This window comes from Eumetopias jubatus, unplaced genomic scaffold (genome assembly GCF_037043125.1).
Source record: "Eumetopias jubatus isolate StellerSeaLion01/CBP00866 unplaced genomic scaffold, mEumJub1_p1.0 scaffold_4, whole genome shotgun sequence".
NCBI lineage: Eukaryota > Metazoa > Chordata > Mammalia > Carnivora > Otariidae > Eumetopias > Eumetopias jubatus.
This window is the reverse complement of record NW_028274810.1, coordinates 122,261,844-122,286,516: the sequence shown is the minus strand read 5'-3', so window position 1 is coordinate 122,286,516 and position 24,673 is coordinate 122,261,844. Positions and strand designations below refer to the sequence as shown.

The following is a 24,673-nucleotide window of genomic DNA, read 5'->3' as shown; positions in this document are numbered from 1 at the left end:
TCCGCTCCTAAGGGACTGGGCAAGGTTTTGGAAATGAAATAGTCTCAGGTTTAAGTCAGAATCAGTTGTGGGACATTGGACAAAGTTACTCCCTCCATACCTCAACTTCCTTCATCATTTGTAAATGGGGGTTATAGTATTTATAGGCACTTAAGCTAATATTCTGCAGAGATATTAACATTTTTCAGCAGTCATCAACCCATTGACGTGCTGCACAAAGAGCAGCAGCTGAGTGCTGGAGGCCCCAGCTCTGCAGGCCTGTACCTGTTAGTCTGTGGGGATATTATGGGGGCTCCAGGGCAGTGGCCAGGTGGCCGGGAAGGTGAGGGTGCTGTGGTAGTGAGGGGTGGGTTTCGAGGAAGCAGCTATTTACCGACTGCTATGGAAGTGTTTTAAGATTTTAATATCTGCTAAGGGCTGTTCGAGTGGCTACAGGATGAATAGGGGTTCTTTGCAAGGCGAGTTTGCATTTCTAGGGGAATTTACTCTGTGCTTCGTACTCTGGCTAAACTTTTTTCTCTCACATGATTCCACATAATCTTCACAAAGTCTCTGGAAGGTGCTACCTCAGGCCCATGCTTTCAGTGAGGAAAATGCCTCTCTGAAGTTTACAATGGCGAGTAAGTGGTAGACTAGTGATCTGAATTCATGCTGACCCACGGCAGAGCCAGCCTCATGCCTGCAATGGGAGAGAGTAGGAAATCCTGCGCAATAGTGCAAAACTGAAGTTGAGAACATGGGGAGAAAGGATGAGTAAGAGAGCTGGGCTGGAGGACACTTCAAATGAGAAATAACAAATCTGCTAGACATGCAGAGTCCGTGGGCAAGAATGATTTTAAAAACACATATCCCACCTGCACTTTGCAAATGGAATAAAATGTTGACAAAACATAAATCTGCACTGAGGGTAGACAGAGGTTCTTCTGCACTGTGCTTATTCAAGCAACTGAAATTTTGCCCAAAGAATAAGTTCAAGTGAGAAAAAATCACAGCCCTTGCACATGGGGCTTCATGTTCCCTCAGCTCTTGGTCATCTCTCAGTTGGATTGTCCAGTTTCTTGCCTTCATCGACTCAGTTTTTAGAGTACCAGGGGCCACTGAAGAAGATGTAGGTGGAATGTTCCACCTCATCAACTTTCAGCAGCACTGAGGAAATCTGAAGAGAAGCTTTTGTGATTGTGTGACTTGAAAATGCTTGCAAATGAGAGTGAGTGTAACCACTGGAAGCACCTGCCATGTAGCAGGAAGAGCGTTGGCCTGGGAGTCAGATAACTGTGGGTTGAAACTTGTTTGGCCCATTTCACAGCTCAGCCATCTTGGACGAATCATGACTTCATATTAAAATGAGAATCACAGTGGCAACTTCCCAGCTTCTGCTGGAGATGAAATGAAGTACCATTTGTAAGGTTCCAACCACGGGGTTTGGAATACAGTATGTGCTCAGTAAACATTTTATTTCCTTTTCTCAGAGGCTCAATTTCTACACCTATTCAAGGAGAAGGGTAATAATATCTTAAGAAGAGGGTGCAGAGATTTAATCCAATACCTGTTAAATATACGTTGACAATGAGTAATGTTACCAACACGTTAAATAAGTGTTGTAGTTGCTGGAAGGAGTTGATAAACTCTTGTCCCTAACTACATCTCAACATTGAATGTCTCATTCTATCTTTATTGCTTTCAAGTATCTTCTGATTTTTGATTCTGATTCTTCCAACAAGACTATTGAAGCATTATATATACCTCTGAACACAATTCATATCTCCCCCTCATGCCTAGCCGGGGGCTGTGGAAGCTGCAAACACGTGGTGAACATGGGCATTTCCAAAGGAAAGGCTAAGGAGGTCATGGGCATTAAAATGAAAGGTTTGTGCAAAGTTAACTGTTAAGTGGTAAAACTATGAGGCTCTGGATATTTTCTTCCCTTACCAGTAAATCATCAATGTTGGGATTTTGACTGGTCAGAAAACATTAAAGTGCAGACAACTTTGGGGGGGCCATGATTCTGCATCATCTTGCTACATGGCATCCCAGTGCAGTTAGGAATTGTTTGGTAAAATTTAGTTTCAGATATCAATGTATATTCACATATATACACACACATACATATATGTACGCATTTAGTTGTGATACACAGTTCATTTCTTATTGTAGGTCAGTAGTCAGAGTGTCTGAAAATGCTGCTCTAAGCAAGAAGGAGAAACCTTGGTGTGTTTAGGGGAAAAAATATAGGCCTGTGAGGCGGGACTATAGTTGTAAGAGGGAGTGATAAGAAATGAAGTTGGCTGCATAAGCAGAGGCCAGATTGTACAGGCCAACAGGCCATGGTAAAGAACTTAGATCTCATTCTAAGCACCACTGGAAGCCACTAAAGGGAGTAAACCAGCATATCACACACTCTGATTAACATTTTTAAAAGAAGGATAATTTTGGATACCTTTCCACTGTTTGCTCAAGTTCACAGATTGGACTTTAGAATTCCCCAGACTGGCCCAATAACCAAGTGCTTTGGAGAGAATTAGAATGCTTGGAATAGAATAAAACTATAAACCACTGATTTGAGTTCTTGGAGATACCAATGAGACTAGCTCAGGTGGTAAAAAATAAAATTCCCATAGAAACTCAAACAACAATGTACTATTTTTCACCTATAAGTAAACAAATATTTTCAAACAGCTTTACCATAATTGGCACAATCTTTTATACAGGGTCACACAGCCGTTCCTATCAAAATCTAAATTTTGCTGGGGTGCCTGCGTGGCTCAGTCTGTTAAGCGTCCGACTCTTGATTTTGGCTCAGGTCATGATCTCAGGGTCGTGAGACTGAGCTCTGCATGGGGTTCTGCACTGGGCGTGGACCCTGCTTAAGATTCTCTCTCTCCCTCTGCCCTCTTTACCCCACCCCCTCAAAAAAAATTAAAAATAAAAAAAAACCCTCTAAATTTTGCATAATCTTTAATCCAGAAATTTCACTTCGATGATTATATTTTCTTCAGAAATACTCTCATACATGCCAAGAAGAGGTATAACAAAAATGTGGTATCGTTTATAATTAGGAAAAAATGGATATAGTTGAAATGAGCATCAATGAAAAAAATGCATAAATATACAGAAGCTTTTTACTATGAAATACTAAACAGCTATTTAAAAAGAATGTTCTAGACACTTTCTGTAATAATATGAAGAAGGTTTATATTTATCAATGAGTAAAAAAAAGGAGTGTCACAGTAATATGGGTAGCATGATGTAATTTAAAAACACTGGGAAAAATACATGCAGCTGAGCACGTCTGAATGTTCATAGAAAAAAATCTAGAAGGAACACACAGCACACCTAATATTGATAACCCTTGGTTACAGGTGGAACAAGGTGAAAGAAGGCAATGGAAAATGTCCTTTCTTTTACTTTATACACATTGGTATTTGAACTTCTTTTAAGCACATATTATTTTTTAACTGTAAGAAAAAGTAATAAAATTATATTAATAAAAAACGTTCATAGGCTGAAAGGGCAGGCAGAGAGAGGCACTAACCAGGAGGTAATAAAACAGTTACAGCTTTAAGATGATAGGATGATATCAATGCCTGAGCTTTACCTCCTAGGTTGTCAGGTTGGGGAGAAACTAAAGATTCAGATGAAATGATGCACTTGTCGTGTGTGTGTGTGTGTGTGTGTGTGTGTGCGTGTGTGTGTGTGTGTGTGCACATATATTTATGATTTTTCTCCAAACACCTGGAGCCAGAGAGTTTTAACCATTACAAAACCAAACGTTGCATCATCTCTGACCATCTTAAGTTTCTTTGGCTTATAACCTGCTCCAGTCTGCAATTCACCTGTGAGATTTTGGTGCGTCATGAACACAGGGCAAAAGTGGGAAAGAGAAAATGGCTAGTGAGAGCAACCGATCCCTGAGCATAAAACTTCCCGCCAGGACTACTTCTGAGTGATTTGTGTATATCACCAACTCCAAAACCTCGCCTGGTGGGTGACACATCCTTCCCACTTTACAGATGAACACACTGTGGCCTCCCAAGCGAGGCAAGGGCATCTGGCTGAGTGGCACAGGAATGGTGGTGCGGGGCTGACAATCCAGGCCTCACTCCCATGCCAGGCAATGCTTCCCACAGTGCCTCTTGGGTCCCTCAAACACAGAGGAAGCAGCCTCAGTCCCAACTGTATTGGAGCTGCTTGGCTATGCCTGAAGTCAGCTGGATGATGGTGCTAAAGAGAACAGAACACTTTTAATGCAGTGAAATTATCCTTTTGGAGTTTTCGATAACGTGCCCTAGTTGGCTGAGATCTGTATTAGCACTACGAGGAAGAAAAAAAGGACTTACTGAGCAATTTATAGTAGTTGTTCTCACGTCCCCCCTCCCTCCCAGCCACATACAGAGACAGATGTGTTTTGCTCCCCAAATAAAGGGTTGATGAGTTGGAAGCAGGATTAGGTTAGAATCTTCCTCTGGCAAGACCTCCTCCTATCTGCTTGACTTTGCCTGGGAAGGCTATTCTGGACCCTCCCCCATCCCCACGGCACGGGGTTAGCTGCCAACATGTCCAGCCCTCACCGGTGCTAAATAATGCCTGGAGCCTGCCAGTTCTCCATCAACACACCTTCATCAAAGGCTTGCACTTACTGTGTGCCTGTCTGTCTTGCTCAGCAGAATGCGGGTGGGCCGCTGGAGCACAGGGACCACACGGTATTCTTCTTTCTAGCCCCAGTGGGTAGCACATTGCCTGATGGACGTCAATACATACTTAAAGAATGAATGAATGCAATTGTAGCCAGACACACCGTTCGGAATGGCAAAGAAAACAGAAGGGCCCCGTGCAGAGAAGTGCCTCTTAAGGTTTGATAAGAGCAGCTGAAAGTAGTCCAATTCCCCGCTCGGGAGTGAAAGAAATGAAGGAGATGTGTCTTGTGTACAACTATGCTGTGATACTGTAATGGTGGATACATTTTTCAAAAGGATAGAAGGCACAACACAAAGAGTGAAACCTAATGTAGCTGTGGTTGATAATGCTGTGTCAGTGTTGGTTCATCCAGTGTAACAACGTGCCACCGTGACAATGCACGCTGACCCTGGGGGAGGCTGTGTGGTTGGGAGAGGGGGTATGTGGGAACTCTGTGCTGTCCATTCAATTTTGCTGTGAAGCTAAAACTGCTCTAAAAAATAGTCTATTACTGTTTTTTTTTAAGTACTAAAATAGATGTCAGCACAAAGAACTGCCACCGTTTGATGCTTTATGGCTTTATGAACAACCTTGCTCTTGCTGAAATATATAAAGAAACAGATCCCATTAGAATAAAATAGAATAAATCACGCATATCCATTGAGATACAAGAGAATTCTCTCCATGGGCTTTGATGTATTGGCCAACAGTGTAGTCAGGTAGCAAAGAGAAATGTACCCTAGTATGCAAAAAAAAAAAAAAAAAAAAAAGACGAAAGAAAGAAAAGAAAAGAATATCAGTGTTTGAAGAGCAAAATTAAACAATTAAAAACAGAACAACAACAAAAGACAACGAAATACTTTTTCCAGAGAAAATACCATGTCCAAAGGAGATACAGATTAATTTACTCTTATCACCACCTTTTTCCTCATCCATGGCCCAGATTTGGTTTCTAATATTAAAGATTATGACAAAATTTGCCAGTTCAAAAAAATTTTTTTGCGTATAATCCTTATTTTTTTGCATTTACATGTTAATTTTTCTACATATTAATTTTTTACATGAATGAGGTTTAGGGTTACAGGCAAGGACGAAGTACTAATTAGTATTAATTGGTTATAATTAAGTATAGCAACTATCAACTTCTAGAACCATCTCAAAGGATAAAGTTGCGCTTGGAATCTTGTCGGGGACTCCCGCTAGAGTTGGGGACTCCACACACAGAAATGTAGATCCAGGCTCCTAGTTGGTAAAGGGACTTGCTCAAGGTCATATATCATATTTGTAGACACGCCATTTGTGGCAGGGCCAATATGGCGCTCACGGCACACCTAAGTGCTCCATGATGCACTTGGTTTACATTATCTCACGTAAGCCAATGAACAGCCCTGTGGATTAGACAGTCCTAATAGCCCCAATTTTTAGATAAGTCAAGGAGGCTTAAAGAAGTTACTAACTTGCCCAGCGTCACACAGCAAAAGTCAGGGGCTGGAGCGAGATCTGAAGTAGGACCGTGTGACCTGAACTCAGCCTGAAAGGGGACAGAAGAGGGGCAGTTGGAGTACGGATTATCACAATGCTCAGCCACGAAGGGCGGAGGTAATTAGGGAATGGTCAACATTCACCCAGGGCTTGTTATTGTTACTCAGAGAGTTGCTTCCCCTCTTTCTGCCTCTTCTTGCCTTGAGGGTCACTGCCTTTGGAGCTGCTGCAACAAGAGTGAAAATCTACCTGCCCCTCAGATAATGCTGCATGACAAAAGCTGCAGCAGAAGAAGGTTCTCTGTATTCTCCTTGGGTACGGAGAAGGGAGGGGCAGCCAAAGGGTAGGAAGGGCCAGATGATCTTTCAGTGGAGGGATCCTAGCCTGGGCCTTTGGAGACCAGCATTCCTATGACCAGGCCAGAAGCTGTGGCTTATAAGCTGTGTGACCAGGGACAAATGGCTTCATTTCTCTAAACCTATGTCCTCAACTGTAAAACGAAGCTATCAGCAGCTGTCCAGAAAGGCCATTGTGATGATTAACACTGGACTGGGGATGGGGGTGGGGGGGCAAGGCGACCTCATCAGTGTTAATATTATCTATCACTTCTAATCCCCCCTTGGCTCTACAGCACCTAGTACCTTAAAAGTTCTTAGGCAATATTTGAATGAAATATTATAAGCAAGTTAAGTGGTTCATCTACTAAAGATCAAAGCCCAAGAGACATTTCAAACCCTCCAGCAGTGGCTAAAAGACTGAAGTTTTAGAGTTATCTCTATCTTACCAGTGTCTTGTAGCTAAGAAACACTCCATAACTAAAGGGAAGACCTCTCTGTCCCAGAAAGAAACTTCACTGTGAATAAGGTTTTTGAATACCTGTAATATCCTAGATTTTCTCTAGTCAATCATAATAGATATTGATCTGGGCTTTATGTACATTGTTTCATTTTGTGCTCATAACCATCTGAAGTAGGTATTATTTTAGTCTGATTATATTATATACATATTATTTTTCAAGTACAGCTGAAATTCAGAGTTCAGTGAATTTGACCTATGTCCATAAGTCACATTGTACAAAAGATAAAATAAAACTTCCAAGCAGGTATTTAACTTCTCCCAAGGTTACCAGCTTCAGAGTAAGCAGAGCCCTGAGTAGAGAAACCCAGGGAGTCTGACTGTCAAGACTTACCCACTCGTCAGTTCTTTGTGCCTGGGTCAGACCCTGTACCTAGTGGTTAGTTTAGCCTAACCACTGAGAATCCTCAGTTAACGGGGTTAAGATGAATGCACTATCAAGGTCATCAAACCTTGGAAGTTAAGTACATTGTTGTACAAGTGTCCCCCCAAAAATGCAGCAAAGCTCATCTTTTGAGTCACTGATGGCCACCCCTGACAAGGCACCAAAGTCTGTATTCTAGCAGTGGCCTGTATTGGCCGAGTGAACAAAATAACATCTTCTGTAATCATGACGCCAAGACCACGGCATGAAGGCTGTCAGACTTGGGCTGTTTTCCCTCTGCTTCCACCCAGGCTGACCTGTGCCACTCGTCTCAGTCGTATCAGGCAAAGGCCTGAATTCACACTCTACATCATAACCTGGCTGGCAATGGAGTTCTGGGAGAGGGAAGGACGGGGTCACCCATTTGCTCCCCCTGTTCCATCTATCCTAAAACCACTGCTGCCCCACCCTCTTCAAACCATAGAGATGACAGCACCTTGAGACGAAGTGACACTGAACACAGAAAACTATGGATCTGGTTTATCTTTGTATGTTAGGCACTGAGAATTTCGGAGTCTCCCAGTTAAGTACTTCGTGAATATTAGTTATATTAGTCACATCCTGTTTGCCACCATCTGTACCTTCAGAATTTTGGTCTGAATTCTCTAGTGGGAGTACTCCAATTAAATCTACACCCACCTGCTTTATTTGAAGACCTACCAACCATCAGCACTTTACAGGGCCACCTTTATTATAATCTGTCGTATACACAGGAGTAAAATTGATTTCCCCTGAGAAACAAACTCTGGAGCAGGGAGATTGTTATCTCTGTGTTCCAGTACCTAGGCTGGAGTTCAGCATCCTCTGGCCCTTTCATTAATACCTAGCGGTATCTTGTTGTGATTACAAACGCACACCAATCATTCTTGCATCTACTCTGCAGATAAAATGGCTATATTTGTTCAATAAGCAGTTCCCCCAGTTAATTCAGTAAAAGGAAATAAAAGCCCTTCTGCATGTATTCCGGGTCTGTTCATTTTGGAAGTCTTTTTAAATGCTTCCAAACATGTCATTTTCCTACATTAAGCAAGCTCGGTCCACAAAGAAGAAATGGAAGAGCAGCCTACACCAAGATCAACCAAGAATAAAGGCACATTCTGTAGAAGGCTCCCCTCCCTTTACTTTCTTGTGCAAGGAGAACCATGATAAATTAAGGACTCCCACTCTAGGGATAAACGGCCTCCCTACTGCTGAGCTCCCTATCACCTTCGGCATTCGCGGTTCTTCATATCCCTAAGAGCCCGTTGACAACGCCCAGGCTTTTGAACCTCACAGGACTGGCACAGTGGCTTCAGATGCTAGCCAAAGGAGTGCTGGGGGCCTCCCACACACCAGTCCCAGATGCCACATCTGCTCTTCTACCGACTGCTGGCATCTGCATCCCTTATTATGCCAACAGTGCCATGTGGTCACATTTGTCCGTTTTCTGTAATTCAATTACCCAGTGAGTGCATTCCCTTTGTCTGAAACTCAATCACCCAAGATGCAACTGATCTTAATACCAAAATGCCCCAGTGTAGATTCCAATATGGGAGTGTGGTGATCAGCAATGTTTGTATTGATTCTGAAAATCAATGTGCACTGAAAATTTATGTTTATGAGACATTTTTCAGGAACACTGAGAGCCTAGGAGCAATGGGTGATTAATTCTCGCAGAGCAAATGCAGGGAGGGCTTTGTCACTAAATGAATTCATCAAAATGTTTACTGAGCAATGTAAAGATGAGACACACCAATATTCTCAGAAAAACTGCAGCTTGATTTTTGAACCACATACAGCAGAAAGATGTATACAAGTGGAAAAAAATATAAATTCAGTTAACACTAATAGATGGTTTATTGGAAACTCTTATAGCGTTTTCCAAAAGGACGACAGATTTTATTTTAATAAGACGGTGGAGAGGAAGTGGTTCAAAAGATGTCATCAATCTTTTATTTAACTAAACACTGCCCTTCATTTTGAAGGAAATGATACAATTTCAAATCAGAACCTCCTTCTCAAGAAGTGGTATGAGAACATAACATTGATTTAACATACATTCTTCAACAAAAATACAGTTTACACAATTCACTAGGAAATAAAATATACATAGAATTTACTGTGTTAGTTAATGTAATTCTCCAGGGTTCACAAGAATTATAGCTAACAAAACATAGTGAAAATTTGAATAAACAGTCAAGTTTGTAGTTACCATGATTTAAAAAAAAATTTTTTTTTTCACAAATGTAACTTTCCAAACAAAACCATTTGTTGACCATGATCGTAGATTTTATTCTAATGTATTTTTTTAAAAAATGGTTAGACAATCACATGATATCAAGAGTCTTCAACACAGTGGATTCCATTTTGTTAAGAAAAAAAATAGAAAACAAGTAGTCAGTAATTTTTCTTCACTCTCCATAGCATATGTCATATAAAATTAAAGTTTTGCTTCCAAAAATATGTTTCCATGTGGTTGTTGTGTTGTCTAGTGGTGTTCTTAGGGCCAGAAGCACCGAAGACACGAGAAGTTGAACCACTGATGTGTAACTTTTCATAAAAACTAAAAATTTCCTTAAAGGTCTGGTGTCAAGTCTTCTGCTATAGGCATTTTAGTGCTATAAAGTCATTTTAAATTACATGTGGAATAAAAGCTACAAAAACCAAGTTCTTTCGATACAAAAAGTTGTGTAGCTGATGTTGTGGGCTCCTTTGACATACATAAGCAGTCTCAATAAAATATTTGCTCAAATAAGAAAATAGAATTTGTTTTCATTACTTTTAGTATGTGTTCCAGTCTGGGGTTCCGCTTATCCCTGCCACAGCTTCTGAAGAACGTTAGAATCAATATTTCTTTCAAAGAACATACATAATTCACAGTACAAAATAGTTCTAAAGTCTTATTCCCAAGGAGAAACAAAAAATTATTAAATATATATATATATTTTTAAAGTGCCAGATGTAGCCATAGCCTGGACATTGCCAACTCACTTATCCACAACACTGCCACCTTGAGGAAAGAGCTGCGTGGACAGATGCTCCTTTCTTGGAGCCTGCAGTGGTTGGTTGTTGCTTTAGAGCCTCACAGAGCCCTAAGAAAACTTCCAATGGAATCATTCTTCGTATTACATGCTTCATACCTCTGGTAGCCAGTAAAAATGCTTGCATGACATGGGAAAAGTCTCTGGAGTGGATGGATTTTCTCTTCTAGTTCATTTTCAAAAACCTCTTGTCTAGAGGCAGACTACTACTATTGGTGTGGATTTTCTGAGTTCTTCCTTCAGGTGGAGACTTCCCACAAAAAGCAGTTCCTTTGTAACAACAGTCACTGGTGCACCTACCTCCGTGGGACCAATGACATTCACTTTCTAACTGAGGGCAAAGGAGGCCCACAGAGATAGGGGAGCAGAAAAGCTAGCTGGCTAGCCAGCCAGCCCAGAGCTGCTAGACAGTGCTGTTCTGTTCTTCTCCACTCTTGCTGTCTGCACACTGGTCTTTCAACTACCATGTTAAGCATAAAAACAAAACAAAACAAAAACCCATTATCTGTTAGATACTTGAGGCTCTCCTAAATATCTTTTACCTTGCTTGGCTTTTCCATGAACAAGAGAATATAAACACGAAGCTGAGAACTACACATGAAAACTAGATCTACATTTCCCACAGGTGACTGACATCTCCCCAAAGTCCCAGACTATGGCTGAGTGTGGTTCCTCTGTAGCAAAGGGATAGAACCTGCTTGGTGATCCTTGTGAGAACAGGGAACACAGCAAATGCCCCTAAAATTAAATTATTTCATACTGAGGTGCTACGACGGTCTAGGCTTTGAAAAATTATGGCATCAACTTCCAAGTTTGAAAAAAGTATACAAGGAAATCCTTCAAGTCTTGTTGCATGAGTTAGAAACCCCCAGGGAGAAGGCCCAAGGATGGCCACAGCTTAATATACGACACTCATATAGGATTCCATTCCAACTCTAAGAATTTGTTCACAAACGGACTTGTTCAGTGTCATCTAAAATGACACCCAAGAGAAAGGAAAACTTCATGCGACTTTTGAGACGGCGTTAGCAGTGCCAATCTACAGCAAAACAACACTGTGAAATCGAGGGCACACATCATCCAAGTGCTCACGTGAATACAAGAGATGGGCTGTAAAAATTTCTAGAAGCCCCACAGTACAGCAAACAGGATCAGCGGCAGATCCCAAGAGTACAGGCCAGCCTGCTGCCGACACATCTCACAACCACCAACCTGTGCCCTAGGACTGTCACCAGATTCGGTGCTGACTACACCAGGTGGCATTTAATTTGTGATGGCTGTCACCCCTCTTAATTGCAAAATCGCACTGAAAGGGGGGAGGGGGCGTTCTCCAAGGAACAAAGACAGGGCTGCGATATAACAAGACTTTGCATCTTGATTAAATTGCATCAGGTGTGGCTAGCAAAACACCTTATCATGAATAGACCGCAAGCCTAAGATTTTATCACCGGCAGAACAAAAGTGAGTGAGGGGGATGGGGCAGTGAGGAGGCAAAAAAAAAAAAAAAAAATCCCAGGTCCACCACCGAAGCCTTACAGTTTACAAAAGGTTGCCTTCACTGTTCAGGAAGGGGGTTAGGTGATCAGTGGGAAATTAACTAATTTCTGCCAGGGCAACCCCATTTGACTGTTTCTGTAGTGGATACTTTATGGCGGGGGTGGCACCCGCGAACCCCGTGTGACCTGCAGATGAACACAGCCAAGCAGTTTTAATTAGATCAGAGACACAGAGGGCTTCCTTCCTTTGATAACAACGCGGCTCCAAGTGCCTACAAAAGCAGGCTAGAAACAAAGGCGGCAAGACAGAATCATAATTGAATCCCTCCCCTAGCTGGCCTGTGACAATGATTTACTCGGAACCTGGGAAGTGGTGGCTAGAGCAGGAGACTCTCCTAGAAGTCAGCTCCAGAAGATGAATTACTTGGCGGTGGGGGTGGGCAGGGGGCGATAGCAAAGTCTTTGTTGTGTAGCCCAAGTTTACCCAACTATTTATTATACTTCACAGGGGGCTGCTTGGTTGTGGTCTGCTGCTCCCAGACCTGGGCCTGGTCTCTCCAGCCTTAAACTCAAGGAATCCCCCAAAGTCAATCACCCGGCTTCCCATAGCCCACACTCCCACATACACCCCTCGCGGGTGGGGGTAGCAGATCTGCGGCTCTCAGTGCTGGCGGGGCGCCCCCACAAATCCTCTCAGGCCTCAGTACAGGGCACCCCGCAAGCCCAGGGAAGGAGGGGAAGCAGGAAGGGCGCAATGGCAGGCACTGGTACTCTGAACTTTCCTCCACCCCCGAGTGCGTAAAAGGGTCGATTTTGGACCCAGGGCCAGCAAGGATTAAGTATCAAGCAAGTCCACCATTTGGCCCACCTCGGAAAGGAAGACTGATCCAACGGGAGGGCAGGAAGCGCCCTCGGCCAAAGTGCTCCTACCTGCTCCCTCTTCCTCCTCCGTCCAAGAATAACAAGCTCAAGCCACAGCTGGCTGCGCCATTTCGCCAACTCTCCTTTTTTCCAAATGGCCCTGGAGCCCAGATGGGGCCCGGAAGGTGCTGGAGGAGGGAGTGAGAGAAGGGAGGGGGCGGCGGCGGCTGCTGCTGCGAAAGCTCCCTCTCAAGACTCCACACTCAGAGGGCCCCTCAGTGCACCGCCGCCTGGCGGGCCTCCTCCTCCCGGGCCGGCGCAGGGGGGCGCCCGGGAGGCGGCGTAGTCCGCGCCGAGTAGCTGTCGCCCTCGTCCGGCTCGGCGGGATGCAGGTGCGTGGCGAGCTCCTGCAGCACCGCCGCGCGCCCGATCTGGTCGTTGCGCCGCTTCTCCATGATCAGGTCCTCCAGGCTCTGGAACTCGAGCGTGTGGCTGCGCTGCGCCGAGAGCTGGATCTGCAGCCGGTAGGGCTGTTTGCCGATGCGCAGCTCGCCGCCAATCTTGAACTCGCGCTTGCCGTAGCGGCACCAGGCGGCGAAGCTCTCCGAGTTGCGCCAGCTCAGCTCGCGCTCCTTGGCGCCCACGTGTGCCAGCGCGTTGCGCACCACGGCGCCCGGGCTCAGCGGTTTGTAGCGGTACAGGTCGTTCACCACGCGGCCGCGCCGGCCCTGGCTCGCGTCCGTCAGGAAGCTGTTGCTCACCTCCAGCCGGTGCAAGTGCACCACCTGGAAGTTGCCCACGTATACAGCCCAGTGCGGGTACTGCGCCTGCGACACAAACTCCACCAGGTCGCCAGGCCTGCACTTGTTGAGCAGGTTCTCGGGCGTGTAGGTGCTCAGCGCCGCGGAGCCCGGCGCGAAGCTCTTCTGGTATATGCACTCGTCGCGGTAGAACACGGAACACTCCACCTCGTGCAGCCGCGGGTCGTAGGGCTGCGGCGGCGGCAGTGGCGGCCCGTCCCCGCCGTCCGGCAAGCCGTCGCCGCCGCCACCATCCGGCCCCTGGGGCGGCGGCTGCGGCTCCACGTCCTCGTCGTCGTTGGAGAAGATGTAGGAGACCCCGATGCGGGGCCCGTCGTCCCGGTCAACGCCGGTCGGGTCGGCCGTGGGAACTTCCTTATAACTTAGGTGGGTCAGTTTCTCCACCTGGTTACCCATCACGCTGCGGATACACGTTCACACAGCCGAGAGGGGAGAAAGCGAAACCACCACTAGGGTCATTGGCACGGGTCCCCGGACAGGGGCGGACACCACCTGTTCGGAGAGGAAAGCAAGAAAGCCATGTAGGAGCCCTTCCATGAAAAGGACAATTTCTTAGGAGGAGGAGGAAGGGCTGGGGGCAGAGCACCTGGAGCCATTTTACGGGGATAGCTCCTATCTCCACCTCTAGGGTCACGGTCGCAGGAGTCTGGGCAACTCTAGCTCTACCCCGCCCCCAGCACTTCACCTCGCCCGGGCAAACGCCCATTGCATCAGCAGCTCCAACCGCTTCCGCCGGCGCCCTACCTGCCAAGCCCAGGCAGGAGGTAAAGAAGAGAAACTTTACTCCAACCCCTCTTTTCTTAACCCTTCTTTTACCCCAGGGCCCTAACTTAGCCCCTGAGACGGCCCCCAAGCCTCCAACCTCGGGGAAACCGGCGAGGATCCCGCAGCTTGGCCCGCGCAGGTGAGCCACCCTACCTGGCTCACCTGCGGCGCTTTCCCCTCCCGTCTCGCCCGCCCCTCCCCCGCGCGCTCGCCCGCCCTTAGGTTCGGGTTACCTGCGAAAACTCACCCACTGAGAGGTGGAGGCCTTGGGGAATAGGGAATTGGCCCTCCCTGCCCCCCGCCGCACCTTGAGACTTCTAAGGTGAGTTTGCAGGTGTGGGATCCGCAATCGCTCCTCTCCAGGCGCCGGTGGCAGCGAGGCTGGGCAGGGGGGAGCAACGCATGTCTTGCCCCCGCGGCTACGTAGCGCCCCAATACTTGAAGGTGGGGAGCAATGCCTGTTTACACCGCAGCCCTCCCTCCTGCTGGGGCTGCGGCTCCCCCTCAGCCTGCTCTCGGGGGAGGTGGGGCGCGAGAAGGCGGAGAAGGAAGCAGCCTTGCTGCCCGGCGGCGGCAGCTCCGGCTCGGACCCGGCGAGCAACAAGCGCCGGAGCGGGAGGGACGGGATTGTAGATCCGGCTCCGGGCTCCCCGGGCGGGAGCGCAGCCCCTAGCATTTAAAGAGACAGACGCTTGCTCCCGGAGCCCAGGTCTTTCCCACACGGCTCAGAGCCTCCGGGATCCCCGCCCCCGCCCCGCCCACCCGGGCCACGGGGCTCCGCCCAAGCCACGCCCCCGCGTCGGAGCGGGTTTAAATCCAGCTGGTAAGTAATCAACCCGAGGGCTGGCTGACACCCTGAACGCTGATGTCTCCGTCGACCACTGGGAATCCCGCTTGCCTTCTTAGAGCAAGGGCTTGATGTGGGGGTCTTCGCTGCTTGCTCACTTCGTATTTTTCCGAGCTGACGGCTTTAAAGAGAAATTGGAAGGCGTACGCCACCTGCCAGTGTAGAGATGAGAGAGGGAATAAGAGTTTTGGTGTTGTGTTTCCCCTTCGCCTCTTCTCGCCCGGAGACCTGGAGAGAAAGGAATAGTCATTAGGTAGTAAACAGACGTTTGCCTCTTCTTTTCTTTCCTAGAATGTATTTCTTGCCAAGGGTCACAGAAAAGAATTTTTTACTGGGACAGCTCAGGAAGCTTTTCAGTTTATTTCTAGGATGAATGCTGTGAAACTTCACGGTTGGAAAAAAAGTTCACAGAAAGGAAACACTTATAAAACAGAACGAAGACTTAGTTCTGGCTTGCTTCCAAGCCCTGCGCTCTATTTTATTGCATGTCCCTGGAAGTTAGCACAAAGTAGATTTCATAACTTCTGTTATTTCGAGAGTTACCAGGTCATCCGGTAGTTAGAGAAAGCATTTGCTCTCTCGTTGTTTTCCTTGGGGATAGGGGATGTAGGAATTGTCTAATTGTCCTTAAATGAAGAACAAATGAGCAGAGGCCCCTGGTGGATGTATTTCCTTCTTGCTGACTTACAGAAGGAAGTGACAGGAGAGGAGTATTGCCTATTAACCTCCACCTCAAGGAGACACTTGCTCCCCCCATGCTGATTTTGCTTTTTGTTTTTTGTTTTTTTGTATTTGCGTGTGTGTTTTGTTTTTCCTTTTGTTTTATTCCCTACCTAAGATGCAGGTTACCAAACTGTTCTTTTTCTTTTAAAAAAATAATAGATTGGAGTGGGGGTGGAGTGCTGTTAATAGACAAGCTTAGGCACTCAGTGGAACACCAGACTGATTCGTAGTGGAATCAAGAATGCACCTTAAGACCTCTTCCACCCTGTTTTCCATCACTGTTTCTTTTACCTAAATTTTTCCAGGTAACACTATTATTTATTCAGTATGCATACCAACCAGTTGAAACAGGAATATACTAACACTACTGCAATCCTTTTTAGTTTGAGAGAGAAAAAAAAAAAAAATCAATCTACTTAGGTACTTTTGAGCCCGAACAATCAATATTGGCATGGCTGTGATGGAAGTTAGTCCTTCAGCAAGTCCAAGATCACAGTATAAGTTAGGCCAAAAAGAGACTTTTGTGTGCCTGCTGTGCAGATTAAATTAAAATATTTTCTACACAGCCTCAGGCACGTGCTCTGAGGTGTTGCTGTTACCTGAATGCTTTGTGTCATCACCATGTGAGCTCATGGAGGTACCCATTTCACAGGGACGAGTTAGGCTTACAGAGGCAATGGCGAGTCATCCCATGTCTTAGTTAGCCTGAGAAACCTCTGCTAGGGTCAGCAGCGGTAGGCCACTTTGCCCCAGCTGGTACTGGGTAGGTTGGCTGGGGATGGGAGAATGCATAGAAGGACACAGAGGTAGGACAGTTTGCTTCCAGCACTCTGGGACAAAGATCTAATGAGTAGGAAGCAACATCTAGTTGTCTATCTAGGTGCCTGTCTCCTTGTCTTGAGGAGCTGTGTTCAGGTATGTGGTGATCGTGGCTCAACAACATTTCTTGAATTAAGCACATAGAAAGTCTTAGAGGAAACAGGTTCTGAGTCATTTTTATATCCCAATGCTTGGTAGTTAGTAAGTGCTCAATAAGTGCTTGATGGAGGCTTTAGCAGAATTCTTGGCCATATTGATAGCCTGCCTCCTGTGTAGCTTCTTCCATTGATTCCTGATTAGGGCCCAACCTCCATCCGGTCACCCGGGGCTCTCGGTCAGAGGCTATATAAGTGCTCTCAAACATTCTTTGCTCATCTCAAATAATTGTTTAATGAATTTAAAGTTAAATTAGCTGTCAACAATTTGGAGACTTGAGAAATCTCATGTTTAGATTTCCAACTTTACTTGAAAAAGCTAGCTATGTGAGCCCATCAGGCCCACATTCCATGATGGCGACAAAAAGCTAGAACTAAGCGATCATTGCCTTGGAGATGAGATGTACTCTCCAGCTGGCCCCCATCCCATCCTACCCACCTCAACTACCCCAGTTCCTTGGCTGGCCTGGGGAACCTCTGTGTTGGCCATCTCTGCCATTCAAGTTCTATAACACATTGTATCACTTGATTATATATAATTCAGCACTTGACCCTATACCATCTGGTATTATTCTTTAATTCATGTATTTAAAATGTCTTTTCTAGAGAGAGCTTGATTCAAAACCTATTTCTTGAAGACGTACTAGGTACCTACTTGTCTCATCCACCGCACATTATTCTACAAATTCAATAGGCAGCATGCTAGGTTTTATAGGTATTCATGTCCCCATGGGGCTCAGTGTAGTGGAAGAGACAGAGAATAAGTAGACTTCTTAGGACATGTCCCGAAGGAAGGGGAAGTAGAGGGTGCCTAGGGGAAGTTTCAAGGCATGTGGACACAAGTGAATTCCAAAATGCCTGCCATCAGGAGTGTTGGACTCCTGAGGGTGACACAACTCTAGATTAATAATGACAACTAACAGTGAGCTCTTGATTCTATTATTCTGTTAAGTTTAGAGAGGCCAGGTGACTTCTCTCAGCTGACAAGTGGGGTGATCTCACAGGTCCCTTTGACTTCATCGACTTATTTGCTACTTGCCTCCTCCTATCAACATATAAATGCTGTAAGAGAAAGGATTTTGTCTACTGTGTTCTTGGCTTTAACTCTGGAGCCCAGTAAGAGCAGCAAAACTCAAGTATTTGCCAAATCTTAAAGACTGTGTTTGTCTCTACTTAAAAGGTAGGAAGCTTTGAGGTTTGAAGGTCCTCAAGCTGGCTGCCCTTGGAAAATGGACTGGAAGGGATGGGAGAGGAAGCAGGTCCGGTAGAAGGCCAGGCTGTGGGAAGGAAGGCATTCCGCACAAATGGAGCCTGGCGGACAAAGGAAGAAGCCCGTGAAGGCACCATCCCCAAGGGCAGCCGCTCACTGGAGACATGTTCCCTCGATTGGGATTCTCGGCCACACTGTCGCTTCATCCCCTCAGCCAGGCTGTGACCCAAGTGTCACATCCCACACACCTCCTTGGAGGAGACACTCAATAAAAACAAGCTGTGTTGAATGCCAGTTAGTCACTCTCACATTCTTCCTGTCCAAAGCAGTGGGGAATAATCGAGAATTGATATTTCTACCTGACAAGGCACTGGCCCTGACTCTGCAGGTGTAGTCGTTCAAATGGCTCACTCCAAGAATGTACAAAACCAGAGCACGAGGGCAGAATTATCTGATTAGGCAATCTGGAACTCTGCCTGTTCCCCGGGGTTGGGCCCCAGGCTCCCGGTGGCAGCAGATAGTGAGTGAATTTGCTGGAAAACAGGTTCCTCCACACCTCCTTATACTGGGAAACTCCCAGACTTACCTGTGCCTGTTCCCCGCTGTTGGGGGTTTTGTTGAAACCATAGGAGGTGAGCCATAGCAGAATGGGAGCAGGTGATGCGGGCTGGTGTCCTGTTTGCCAGGTGCATGACCTTGGAGCCTCTCTTCTCCATTTCGTCCCCTTCCCCAGTCTCTAAAGTGGGGCTGATGATACTCCTTGTCTCACTTGCGAATCCTCCAATGAGACAGCTTACATGGAAGCATCCTACAAACCCTAAAGCCTGTGGAGATGCCAGGCATTATTCACACAGCAGGTGTAAGAGCCAGATGATGATTTTAATATGAGGAGGAAAAGGCAGAGCCATTTGTTGTGGGCATGGTCTTACGAAATTTCCATACTGATCCTGTTTTTACATTCCCCAGATAAGCACCCAAAGGCCTAGGGATAGGAATCTTGCTGACTGTAAGTGGGAGAAGCTGGATTCAAATCCAAATCTGGCTGGTTCCAAGCCTACTTTTCCTGCTGCATCAAGCAGCCTCAGGGACACCAGCATATATGTTCCTGCAGACGTTGGCCAGTCCGAGGACCAGGGGGCTGGTGTGTCTGCTGGATTAGAGTGACCAACTTGTCCTGGTTTGCTCGGGACTATCCTGATTTTAGCATGTCCTAGGCCAACTGGGACAGTTGGCTGCCCTACGTGGGTGCTTCCCCATCCTGGTCATTGCTCTCCCTGGAGTGTTGCCAGGGATGGAGCAGGGATAGGAGATGGGGAGCAAGGTGAGTCAGGTGTTTTAGTCCAGACTCCCTGTCACAAAGGGCCCCCATCTCCAGGTGAGGTTACATACATAGCAGCAACTGCATAAGCAGGGCCATCGGGTAAAAAAGACAACAAATAACCTGTTTGGGGCATGTATTCTTTTTTCTGTCTCTTTTTTTAATTGGAAGCTTCACAGGAGGTGAGGACTGGGCCTCTCTCCCCTCTGAGAGCTGGTGGCCTGCAGCTGCCCTCCCCACCCTCTCAGCCTGGCTGTCTTGGGCTTTAAAACCTGCATAAAGAGTTTTGCACTTTAACTGAATTATTCCTTGACCTTCAGATTAAGGAAGGAATCATAGAGGCTGCTGAGTGGCATCCCTTTCCTTGGCTTCGGTATTTGACTTGCTTTTTCCCCGCAGATAACCAGAGCAGGCTGTCTCAAGCAGGCCGGGCCAGAGCTAGGCTGCCCTGTGGGTAGGCACGGAGAGGAGACGCCCGAGAAGGGGTCTGGGGCTATAACGCCCACACAAAACCATTAGCTTTCCATCCATTCGTCCTGTGGCTAACCTGTGAGGAGACTTTTAATCCTTTTCTAGAAGAGGGCTTACCAGTGGGAAAACACTGATGCCTGTCCCTTCCAGATCCTTGCTGTTGCGGGAGGCCCCTGACAACACACTGTTGATGTTGAACCGGAGAGTTTGATTTGTGCCGGGGAGTCTGAGCTTGTAGCTGGGCTCCTGCAGGAGCCTCATGAAAGATGCATTTCACCAAGTGGTTCCAGGGGAGAGACTGGCTTAAATTACAGCTCTATAAATCCAAATATTGGCATATCTGCAAATCCAAATGTAGAGATTTCAAAAAAAGTCTAAATTCTAAGAATCTTATTTTGCACTTCTTGTGCAAAAAAGGGGAGGATGAGATATTTAGAGAGGAGACAAGGCTGTCAATAATGAGAAAAGCTTCAGCACAGCAAACCCAACCTTCTTTTCTTTCCTTGGGCGTTCTTCATGCTTCCAGGGAAAGAGAGCTGACATGAGGGAGGAAGACCGCATTTGTTCAGCATGGCTTTCTGCAGGACAGATTAGGGGGACCACCCACCCAGGATTTGGGGCATAAGTCTCAACAAATCTGGTTGGTCAATTTCTATCTGTTTTCCCCAAGCCAAGGGTACTTACCCCACTATAGTCTGTTCATAACCCAGCAGCCCCTAGCAATCCCATGAGACTATAGGCCAAGCCAGGTCACTGCTTTGCTCAAAGCCCTCCTGAGGCTCTCCCTCTCGGTTGGGGAAGGGCCCAAATCCCTAAAATGGCCCCTAAAGCCCTGGCCCGTCTTCCACATTACCTCTCTGACACCCCCTCATTCACATCTCCAGACACACTGGCCCCTTGCTGTTCCTTCCCCAATGGTGGCCATGCTTCTCTCACATAGCCTTCACATTTGCTGTTCCCTCTGCCTGGAACAGTTTACTACCAAATAACTCCATGGTGTGCTAAGTCTTGACTCAGATGATAGCTTCCTGGCGAGCCTTCTCTGGTGATGCTGTTTAAAATGCCTAGTGCCCTCCCACACACACTCCTTATTCTTCTCTCCTGCTCAGTTTCTCTATCACTTACTCAACTCACTTATCACCTTTTAGGATTCCATTTTAATTTCTATATTATTTTGTTTATTACCTTTCCTAATTAGAGTATAAGCTCTGTGAAGCCAGGGATTCTTGTTTTGTTCATGGAGGTATTCTTAGCTCCTAGAACAGTGTTGGACACACGTTAGGATTATTCTTAATTTAGAGATGAGAAAATTACTTTAAAAATTTACTAAATGCCTGTAGTGTGCCAGGCACTACCCTAAGACAGTTGAATTTCAGAGGGGTTAAGAAGTGGAGGCCGGGCTAACACAGCTAAATTCGTCAAGAAATTATAGCTCTGCCCTGTTCAACATGGTAGCCTCTAGTTATGTGTAGTTATATGTGGCTTTTAAGTACCTGAAATGTAGCTGGTCTGAAATGGAATGTATTGTTAATGTAAAATGTACACCAATTTTGCAATATGGTACGAAAAAGTAAAGTATCTTACTAATTTTTTCCAAGTGATTACGTGTTGAAATTGTAGTATCTTAGATCTCTTGGGTTAAAAGATAATTTTACAGAGCCAGGACACCTGCCATTAACATTACTGAGCATGTTCTACTCCCTACCAATGAAACAACCTCCTGAGAGGCATTTGGGGAACCGTAGAAGACATGCTTATCAACGGTACAAATTGTCCTAATAATTATATTTCTTTTGGCCAATCAGCAAGAGAGGTGGGGGCCTGGCTTTATGCCTCAGACTCTGTGGGCTAAGTCCCTCCACTTTCCATGCATTGGCAGAGTTGGGTTTCTGAGTCTTTGAGCTTAAGGATTATACCTCAGATGACGAAGAATTCATGAAAGTGGTAATCAACAAATAAGATAGTAGCAGCTAACATCTGTGAAGTGCTTATTATAAATAACACCATTCTAAGAGCTTTATGTATATTCACTCATCTAAGCCTCACCTATGAGCTAGGCATTATTATCAATATCCTCAAGCATCTTACCCATGACAACACAGCTGGTGATTTGTGGAGTCAAGAATCAGACACAAGACAGTGCCACAGAGTAGGGGTAACCTCCAGCCACCCAGCTGGCCCAGACAGTAGCCAATATGGCTGAGTTCCTTTGTCTTCATACTCCACATTCCTCCCATCTTTGCCTTCATTCCTGAATCTGACTCCTCACCACCCTTCTGGCCTCATGTCCTCCCAGTTTCCCAGTTGCCCACTCTGTATGGCCCAGCCACATCAGTCCTTGGTTTCCTGTCCACACCAAGCTTGTGATTACCTCAGACCTTGACATGTCCATTCCCTGGGCCTGGAATGTTCTGGAATTCCACTCTTCACAAAGCTAAATCCTTTGTATGATTTATGCCTCCAATTAAGTCAGGTCCTTAGAGGAGTTTTGCTAATGAGCTTGTGATCCACCTCACCCTTCTTCAGCCCATTTATTTCCTATGAAACACTTATTACAGTAGTGATTGTATTTGCTTCTTTCATCATTGCCCATGTCTCAAGGAGGTCAGACTGATGTGTCACTGTTGTACCCACATTGTCCAATGTAGTCTCCTACACAGAGTAGATGCTTGACAATTATGTGCTAAGTAAACAAACCCTTCTTTGGATTAGCCTGATATTCTCATTTTGTTTTGCTCAGGAGAAGCATTTCTTTAAAAAGTGATTCTGAGTAGTCAGGAAATGACAGATGTTGGTGGGGATGTGGAGAAAGGGGAACCCTCCTACACTGTTGGTGGGAATGCAAGCTGGTGCAGCCACTCTGGAAAACAGTATGGAGGATCCTCAAACAGTTGAAAATAGAGCTACCCTAGGATCCAGCAATTGCACTACTGGGTATTTACCACAAAGATACAAATGTAGTGATCCGAAGGGGTACGTGCACCCCAATGTTTATAGCAGCAATGTCCACAATAGCCAAACTGTGGAAAGAGCCAAGATGTCCATCGACAGATGAATGGATAAAGAAGAGGTGGTATATATACACAATGGAATATTATGCAGCCATCAAAAGGAATGAGATCTTGCCATTTGCAAAGATGTGGATGGAACTGGAGGGTGTTATGCTGAGTGAAATAAGTCAAACAGAGAAAGACATGTATCCTATGACCTCACTGATATGAGGAATTCTTAATCTCAGGAAACAAACTGAGGGTTGCTGGAGTGGTGGGGGGTGGGAGGGATTGGGTGGCTGGGTGATAGACATTGGGGAGGGTATGTGCTATGGTGAGTGCTGTGAATTGTGCAAGACTGTTGAATCACAGATCTGTACCTCTGAAACAAATAATGCAATATATGTTAAGAAAAAAAAAAGAAGAAGATAGCAGGAGGGGAAGAATGAAGGGGAGTAAGTCGGAGGGGGAGACGAACCATGAGAGACGATGGACTCTGAAAAACAAACTGAGGATTCTAGAGGGGAGGGGGGTGGGGGGATGGGTTAGCCTGGTGATGGGTATTAAAGAGGGCGCAGTCTGCGTGAAGCACTGGGTGTTATGCACAAACAATGAATCATGGAACACTACATCAAAAACTAATGATGTATGGTGATTAACATAACAATAAAAAATTATTTTAAAAAAAGTGATTCTGAGTTTCAAGTATGTGTTCAGTTCACAAAACTAAGGTGTGAAGTGGAACCAGGAAGAAGCTGATGGAGTAAAGTGGGTCAAGGGGGAGAAATTAAAAAAAAAAAAAAAAGGAAGTCAATAAGGTTCTATTAAGGAGAAAAGATATCAAGAAAGGATTTTGCTAAAGGTCATGGCATTGGGGGTTGATTGCCAGTTGAGTGGATGAGTTATCTGATGAGACTGCAGGAGGAAAGGATGGGATGGGGTTCTCCCTCTACATAGGGAGGACTTACCTGTGGGCTAGCCCTGCCCTGGATTCTGTGGCTGGGGCTGAATGTGCCCCACTGCGCATGGCAGCTGCTGTGTCTGCCAGTCCCGTTCCAGGAATCCTTACTGAAGGCCTACTTTATGCCATCCATCGTTCTCACTTGCTGTGCAAAGGGACCAAAATCTGGTCCTTGCCTTCCGGATGCTCAGGGCTCCATCACACCAACTAGCATCTACTGAACAGCTTAGGAGATGTTCAGTAGGAGATGAATGCATAGAATTAAGCCTTTGTCTTAAGAGTCCCAAAAGCAGTTGGGGATGCCAGACAAGGGATATTTAGAGACTGAGCCAAAAGGTTGAGTATATAAGCTATGTTTACCGAGCTTTTACAAATTGGAGAAGCTATGATCACTCTGTACATAGCTCTTGTAGGGGAGGAAGCAAATAATTTTGCTTTGTCTTAGGTTCATTGGCTGGAGTCCTCAAATTAGACTAGCAGATGACAGGTTAACAAGAAAAAACAAATAAAAGCTTATTAATGTATGCATGACACACATATATAGGAGCCCTCTGTGATGAGTAGATGAAAAAGGTGGTTGCAACTTGGGCTTTTTTATATTTTAGCAAAGTACAGTAATTTTGTAGAGAAGTGACATGACAAAGGGCTTTGAAGTTCTATGGAAAGCAAATTGTGGGAAGACAAATATACGGAGAAACTAATGGTAAACTAATGGAAATTTTCCCTGTGTCATCTTATCTCCAACGGTACAGGAAGTGGAGAAGGGGGACACCTTAACAAG

The 24,673-nt window shown here is 45.7% G+C and overlaps 1 protein-coding gene across 2 annotated transcripts; it reads right to left on the bottom strand.

The window, feature by feature from the left end:
- Positions 1 to 9,353: 9,353 nt before the first annotated feature.
- On the bottom strand, positions 9,354 to 15,112 carry LRATD2 (LRAT domain containing 2). Of its 2 annotated transcripts, none has more exons than XM_028105699.2 (2): positions 14,646 to 15,112; positions 9,354 to 14,125 (listed from the first exon to the last, which is right to left on the bottom strand). In XM_028105699.2, exon 2 carries the CDS (start codon positions 14,027 to 14,029, stop codon positions 13,088 to 13,090), a length of 942 nt encoding a protein of 313 aa, XP_027961500.1. In that variant the 5' UTR covers positions 14,030 to 14,125; positions 14,646 to 15,112; the 3' UTR covers positions 9,354 to 13,087. The 2 variants fall into 2 exon arrangements, with proteins under 2 accessions (XP_027961500.1, XP_027961499.1); XM_028105698.2 differs by having other exon boundaries at positions 14,706 to 15,112.
- Positions 15,113 to 24,673: the final 9,561 nt, after the last annotated feature.